The sequence below is a fragment of the Egretta garzetta genome, unplaced genomic scaffold, assembly GCF_000687185.1.
Source record: "Egretta garzetta isolate BGI_Z169 unplaced genomic scaffold, ASM68718v1 scaffold368, whole genome shotgun sequence".
Classification (NCBI taxonomy): Eukaryota; Metazoa; Chordata; class Aves; order Pelecaniformes; family Ardeidae; genus Egretta; species Egretta garzetta.
Genome location: NW_009260684.1, coordinates 3,632,167 through 3,639,794, shown reverse-complemented (window position 1 = coordinate 3,639,794; position 7,628 = coordinate 3,632,167). Strand labels below are relative to the sequence as shown.

At 48.0% G+C, this 7,628-nt stretch overlaps 2 protein-coding genes across 2 annotated transcripts in view; one reads left to right on the top strand and one right to left on the bottom strand.

Moving 5' to 3' along the window:
• The window catches only part of KDM1A (lysine demethylase 1A), a 54,882-nt gene extending 51,209 nt beyond the window's left edge, over positions 1-3,673 (top strand). The window contains exon 20 of the transcript XR_004842887.1: positions 1,142-3,673. The gene's annotated coding sequence lies outside the window, so the exon portion shown is untranslated. The remainder of the gene's footprint in view (positions 1-1,141) is intronic.
• Positions 3,674-4,650: 977 nt separating this feature from the next.
• The window catches only part of LUZP1 (leucine zipper protein 1), a 27,590-nt gene continuing 24,612 nt past the window's right edge, over positions 4,651-7,628 (bottom strand). The window contains exon 4 of the mRNA XM_009645851.2: positions 4,651-6,192. Within this exon, the coding sequence (XP_009644146.1) occupies positions 6,154-6,192 (39 nt within the window). The 3' untranslated portion in view covers positions 4,651-6,153. The remainder of the gene's footprint in view (positions 6,193-7,628) is intronic.

Sequence of the window (7,628 nt, the reverse complement as noted above, 5' to 3'; positions counted from 1 at the left end):
GAGCATTAGGACTGTTCTGACTGGAGTGGTGGTAATGGTGGTGGGCAGATCGGTCCGCAAGGTCAGGAAACTGGTTATGGGGAGCTGCCAGCCTCCTCTGGAGCTAAGGTAACTACCACTCTGGATGCAATGCCAGTTAAAAGGCCAGGTGCTACTCAGACCTCTGCGAGTGCCTGATCAGGAATCCATGGGACGAACAGCAGTGCTTGATCTGGGCATGGGCAGCACATGTCATCTGGCTCAAAAATCTCACCAATAAGGATGATTTAGAGCAGCAGCCTTCTCACAGATACAATGAAAGCAGAAAGGTTCCTAGCTGGATTAATGAGAGTACACTTGTCTGTAGGCAACATGAGGACTACTTAAACCCACCAAAGCGAGTAGATGTGGCTGATCAAAAAGAACAGAGTAAAAAAAGGCTTCAGAAAAAGTGATGTTTCATGGCTGAGCAGCAATGCTATTGTGGGTGAGCTGTTAGTCCAGCACCTGTACTGTAATGTCCTCACAGAGGAGCGGTGAGCCTGGCCTGGAATCGCAAACAGGGAAAAGAACGACCCTGTGGTACGTGCTTAAGGTGTTGGCAGGGGAGAGACTTTGAGCAGATGTGGAAGCTTTGGACAGTAACTCTTCAATTCCACATTTACAGACCTCTGCTGTCCTTAGCAAGCCAGACACAGCAGCGTTTGTGTTGTAGCTACAATAACAGTTACAAGGTGAAGAACCACCTCTGTAATGATGTGAACTGGGATAGAAGGGGGTCTCAGTCAAGCCAAAAGTCAGTTTTCTTAGACAAATATTTAACAGAGGAAATGTTTGTAGGACTTCAGCTCTAGTTAATGAGCTCTACCCAGGGAGCAGGGGCTGAAGTGATGGCTATGGATGGCTCCTAAAATGCCAGTCCATACCAATAACCCATTGAACAGAGCTGCTGGAAATGCATCCAGTTTTGCAGTCAAATAGAATAAAGAGCTTTGTCTAATTAAGTGTGGTGCCCAGGGCACCTTCAACATACTTCTCGCCAAATTATGTGGTTTTAGTCACTGGGGCTGGTCCTGCATATGATGGTGCTAATTGCATATTGCAAAAACTTGGGAACTGAGAAGGAGACTTTGCCACTTGCACTGACCTCTGTATCCTCCAGTTTCTTCCAGGAGATGGCCAACAGATCTTGGTTCCAGTACAGTCTATACTGGCTGAGTGAAGGAAATCTAATGAAGCAGCGTCTCAGCTTCCCTCTGTAAGAATGCCTGTCCTCCAGCCCATGTGAGATCTGCCTCAATACAGGCAAAAACCAAAGAACAAGGTGGTCAGACTCAGTGCTAACGCACAGTGCCTGCAGACTGGGGCTGCCTCAGCACTTCAAAGGGCATCAGTGCCTCCAAGTAACAGACACTGCACAGGGATTCAGCTGGAGCTACAAATACCACACCACAAACATGTAAAAAGAGTTTTTATTGGTTATATACTGTAGAGCTGACAGTGTTTGAGTCAGGAGAGACATGCAGATAAAGTGTGTGTTTACATTTGGCATGCAGACTAAGAGCACTGCATAACTAGGAGGTGAGCACCATCTGTATCCACTGCATGGGCAGCCTGGGGAGGGAAGAGCTGGCTTCCCTCTACTGAGCATGCTGAGATGGGGAGGGGTTTGAGAGGGCGAAACAGTGCTCATAGCTCTATTGGACACAAAGTTTGTTTTAGGGAAATAGGCAATACTGTAACCCTGGAAAATTTGCTTAACTTGGATGAATCTGTGATTATGAAAAGATTTCTTGCATTATTTATCTTCTAACTAAGCTGCCCCAGCCCAAATATATGTCTGCAAATACAAAAAAAAAATAGATTTATTCTCTTAAAAATACATTCCATGCAGCCTGGAGTGCTGCTTCCCCAAGGCAGGAGCCTGCACTGCATGCTGGGCAGCCTAGGAAGATGATCCTTTGGGTCCGCAGGTTACTAACCATCAGAGGCAAGCAATGGCTTTGTGTCTCATCACATACAGAGCAGTCTGCTGGAGGCCGGCCTTGGGGCAGTGCTTTGACCACTCCAGTGATGTGCAAGGGTGGCAGAGATGAGGTCCACTATATTAGAGATGACATCAATGTGACTATTGCTTCAATCTGCAGCTAGGAAATTGCTCATGTCGAGTGTCTCTTGAACCACCGAGGCACACCACCCTGCCCTGTGCTTCCTGCCCTCTTTGGGTCCTGGATGTACCATCTGAAGGCGGGCTGTGGGTCTCCCCTCATCTGTGCCCAGTGTGCTGCGGTTTGACAGTGCACGGACTGGTGGGTGCACTCTGAAGCTGCCACCATTCTGTGCAGCAGCAAGCTGCTGGCCCCTCCGGCTGGTGCCAGCCATTCTGGGGAAAGCCACTGGCTCTCCAAAAGGGACCAGCATCTCTGTTTTCTTGGGAGAAGCGAGCACTGACACACTGCCTCTGTACAGCAAATACATTTACAACTTTGAAATTACCCGAGTGCTTGATGCGCAGCCTCGTGGCATCATCAAGCCCATTGAAAAGCCTGTTATATTTATATGCTAAAATTACAAATACTTCTTCAGTGGTGGCAATATTTACACATATACTCTATTTTACAGCTGTTCAAAAAAGTGTGCAATTTGAGTAAAACACATTGTGTTTCCTGAAGTCATTGCTATAAGTTTAATAATACAATCAGCTCCTATTGCACTCATGATTAAAGGGCATGGCCCCTTTCAATTTTAAGGAGGGTTTTTCTTTCTCAGATTTAATCTCGGTTGTGGTAAGAACAACCCGGTGTACAGTTACTGCGTGACATCTGTGTTCATTACTTACAAGCAGTGAGACTGAGTTTATGTGCTGTAAAATATTGAATGACTGAGGCAGCTGGAGAAAGGAGAGCTGTCACCTGCTAGATGCACCTGAGGAGAGCAGACAGTGACAGAATTGCTGCATTGCTGGGGCTCCTGCTGCATGCTGTGAACTGGCTGAGCAGCAAGGTGAAGCCCTCCGGTTGCCCGTGGCTAAGGAAAGCCTGGTCCTGGCTGACAGAAGGGGAAAACCAACAGCTATTGCTCCTGGTGGTTTTTCCCTTGTACTTCAGACATAGGGTTGTGTTATTGGGGTGAGCTGTGGGGATGAAAAGCTGATGGGTAAGCCAGAGTTTTGTGGGTAGGTAGAGGGAAGCCTGTGTTAACCCAGCACAACTTGTCGTAGGGATGCAGAACTTTCCTGGCCAGGACTGAAACCACTTCTCTTGGAAGGAGCTTTGGAAGCACCATGCTAAGCTGGATCCATGCCAAGAATGTGAGGAGAGGGCTGGTGTATGGGCACCCAAGTGTCCTGTGGGATGTGGACCACTGTCCTGCAGCAGGATGGGGCTCATCACCGGGAAGAAAGCCATACAGGTGCTGCTCAAAGTGATCCTTGTCCTCTTCAGTGTCTATGTGCTGTCCAGCTGTTTCTAAAACTAAGCTGCAAGTCCTGGGCAGCAGTGACACAGGTCAGGCCCTCCTGAATATGCTGCTTCTCTGTGAGACTGAACTGCAATGCCAAGCAGTTGTCAGCAGCGGTTCTTCCACAGTGACTGTAACTGGGGATGTATTATACTGGTGGAGAGCTGCTTAGCAGCAGGTTTGGGAATATAAACGGAGGTAAATAATTACCGTGATGTCTGAAAAGTGGCATTTGGGTTGCTCGCTGCAGAGCAGCTGTGCTGGCTTGGAGTGGGGGGGTGCAACAGCATCTCCCATGCAATGGCTGGAAGAGAACCTGAGGCAGCATATTTAGTTTTGAAGGGAATATTTTCTTTAACATGAAAATATTGGGCAGACTCCGAACATAGCATCCTGAGGCTGGCAAGCAAGCCAGTCTCATGAGAGCACTGCTGAGATGTGGCACTTCTGGTCAGGCTGCAATTCTGTTATCATCAGCTGCAGAAAGGCTGCAAGATTGCATGACGAGGCAAGGGAAGCTGATGCCATTCAAGCAACCAATCTCAGAAATGTCTTTTTTTATGTGGTGGTGGTCCTGCCGTACAGTTAACCTCTGAGCAAAGGAGGATGCTCATGGTGGATATTGCAATTTCACAGGCTCATTTAAAAAAAAAAAATAAATCCATTGTGGTTTCAGATTGCAAAATATGCACTAATTTTCAATACTTCCTGATAAACATGGGGCCGGGGAGGCATTTCAGAAATCTGAATTTAACTTCAGAATTTCAGTTTCTTTCACTTTTAGTTTGGATTTTGAGCTTAAAAATTTGTTCCCATTATACTAGTTGATAATAGTTATCCCATTCTCTGCTAGCACTGCCATGTCATGAAACAGTAAGAGATAGCAGTTGATATAATTTATTTTAATATAATTTAATTTTAAGATTATTAGAGCTGCCACTTAGTACTAATTTAAAAGCATTATCTCTTTGTCTTATTATGCAATTTGACACTTATATATGTAATGAAATATAAAAGAATAAAATGAAGGGTTAAAAATATAAATTTGGGAAACCATCCAAAAATTGCAAAAGGAAACCCTTGTTTTTCAAAAATAATTCTTCCCTTCCACCAAACAATCTTTATTTAAAAAAAAAAAAATCATGTCATTGAAACACTTTCCTTTTTATATAAATGTTTTCATAGATATTTTCCAACCAGCTGGTTTTTTTGATTCATTTGCCTCTCAGAATTGAGGCATATAATTCCAAGGGACAGGGAGGAGGTACAGCATATAGATGTGTGTCACATGCACGCTGCTGTGGTAGCTGCTCACCTGGAAGGTGAGATTTGGGAATGAACGTGGGGTGCAGCTCAGATGTGGGAGCTGCTGGGTCGCGGCTGTTCCCACAGCACCTCCAAAAGGGATAAGGGACCTTTTCCCTTCTGCAGCATTGCCCTTGTCCCTCTGCAGAGAGGGGGATCTGCTTCCAACAGGGAGAAGAAAGCACTGCAGGAGGTCAATGGTGTTTGTGTACAGGAGAGGAAAACTGTGGGCCAGCCCTGCAGTGGGGTGGTGGGCTATAAATGAAGGACTGGTGTAGCTCCCACTGTCTGAGCCAGATGTGATCACCTTGCCCAGGGCAGATGCTGCTCCAACACCTGAGCACCTCCTGGAGCTGCCGGGGCGGTGTCTCCCCAACAGTGCTGCCATCTGCGCTTGGTGGCCTGTGGGCACTGACAGGGTAACGTACCTCTGTGTTTGAAGCAGTCTCTGACCATATCTGGTCCCAGACGGACGGGGTGGTCCTGAAGAGGGGCACAGACCGAGGCTGCCTAGGTAGTCATGCTGGAGCTCAGCTTAGGGTCCAATCCTGCTGACTCCACCCTGGTTTTGGTAGGAACTTGTCTGAGAGGAAAGAGTTCAACTGCTGAGAACGAGCAACAGAGTTGTTGCCTGCAGAGCATGATGGACATAAAGCTTCAGGTAAAAGAGCACCCTAGTCCAACTCAGGAGGAAGTTTCACTGTGTTTGGCTCCTTGGTACAAGATCTCAGCTGGTGATGAGTAGATCATGCAAAGCTTGTTGCAGAGACTGACAGCAATAGGGAAGAAACTGCTTCTAAACAACATTTGCTGCTCTCCTTCCCTCTTAATGTGTAAAGCAACCAGTGGGGAATAGTTTCCTCCTGCCTAGAGACAGAGCATGCTGGGAGCACAGGTACTGAGGTGACCACAACCCAATACAAGGGTATATTAGGAGAATTGCAAAAACTCACTAGGATCTGAAAGCTTTCAGTTGTGGAGCTGTGTAGGACAGCTGTCATGGGCTGGTGGACCAAAGTCACAGGGATACTTCTGGGATCTTGGCTAAATGCAAGTGATTAACAAGAAATTCTTGCTTGTTCAGGGAGTACCATAGTTCAGAGTGGCTGTGCAGTCAAGGTTTCCATACAGAGACAGGCCTATCATCCTATGGAGGAGATTAAGATTGCAGGTACAGAGATGAGAAGTGGGAGTCCCCTGAGCAAAGTCTCTGCAGCTGCTTCTTCAGCAATGAAGAAAAAGAATTCACTGGTAAAGCTCCTGTACCTTGAAAATTGCATTAGCAAACTGGTTTCAGGCTAGCTGAAGCCTCTGGAGGGGTTACAAACAGGTGTGATGCCTGTGAGCTTGGTACTACCTTGCTTCTTGCTCCATTGTGCAGCGTGTTCATTGAGTGGAAAGGAATACAACTCATCTCCGAGATGTTGTCCGGCAGGCATGGGAAGCACCCTGTAAGAGACAACCCCGCAGCATCACAGACTGGCCAGGACCCACAGTTGCCTCTGGCAGCATTTTTTGCTCTGGGGAAGAGTGTGAATGCCCTTAGGCATCCTGATGGGCTCATCAGGATACCAGCCTGATGGTGGGGTAGGGGAGGGCAGTGGCAGGATCCATTTAGAAGATACAGGCTCTGTCAGCATTTAGAGTGGAGAAAGCCCAAAGCACAATGAGCCGGCCCTGCCCCACATAGGCAAGGCCTATTTTTTATGCTGTAGTGTACCACCTACCTCCACTCCTGGCAAGTGGATCTCATGAGACACACAGCACCTGACAATGCAGAAGAGATGGAGCTGAGCTAATGCCAGAGCACATCTCCATGTGCAAAGTGTTCAGGCTCCTGTTACAGATGGTGGAGGTCTGGGCAAGACACAAGACCCAAACGACAGTGTGCATGTTATGGAGATCTGACTTTACCCACGTTTTTATTTTCTGTTGACCCAGTTGTGCAAAGGAAGCACAGCCTCAGGTACAGGAGTCTGCATCTGGCCAGATGAGTGTCACTGTGGGTAACAGCTCCTGGTGACCACACAGAGCACAGCAGTGGTGTCCCTTTCATCAGCTACCAACAGAGACAGTGACAGTTCTCTACTCTCTACTACAAACATTACCTACCTCTAAATGCCAGTCTGCAAAGTTCAGCTGCGACCATGTCCCTCTGGGCTCTTAATTTTGTACAACTTCACCAAGTGGTATGACTATGTAGGGCGCTCAGCTGCCTCGCTGCAGTCCTGCTGCTCTCACATAGAATCAATCATTTGGTTGGAAAAGACCTTTAAGATCATTAAGTCCAACTGTACCTGTCCACCGCTAAACCTTGTCCCTAAGCACCACGTCTACCCATCTGTTAAATACCACCAGGGATGGGGACTCAACCCGTTCCCCGGGCAGCCCCTTTCAGTGCTTGACAACCCTTTTGGTGAAAAATTTTTTTCCTAATATCTAGCCTAAACCTGCCTTGGCACAACTTGAGGCCGCTTCCTCTTGTCCCGTTGCCCATTCCCTGGGAGCAGGGAGCCAGTCCCTCCTTCCCCCCCCACCCCCGGCTCCCTCCTCCTGTCAGGCAGTTGTAGGGAGCGATAAGGGCTCCCCTCAGTCTCCTCTTCTCCAGGTTGAACACTCCCAGCTCCCCCAGCTGCTCCTCATCAGCCTTGGGCTCCAGATCCCTCCCAGCTCCGTTGCCCTTCTCTGGACATGCTCCAGCCCCTCCATGTTCTTCTGGGAGTGAGGGGCCCAACACTGAACCCAGCATTCGAGGGGTGGCCTCATCAGTGCCCAGGACAGGGGCACAGTCACTGCCCTGCTCCTGCTGGCCACACCAGTCCTTATACAAGCCAGGATGCTGTTGGCCCTCTTGGCCACCTGGGCACACTGCTGGCTCATATTCA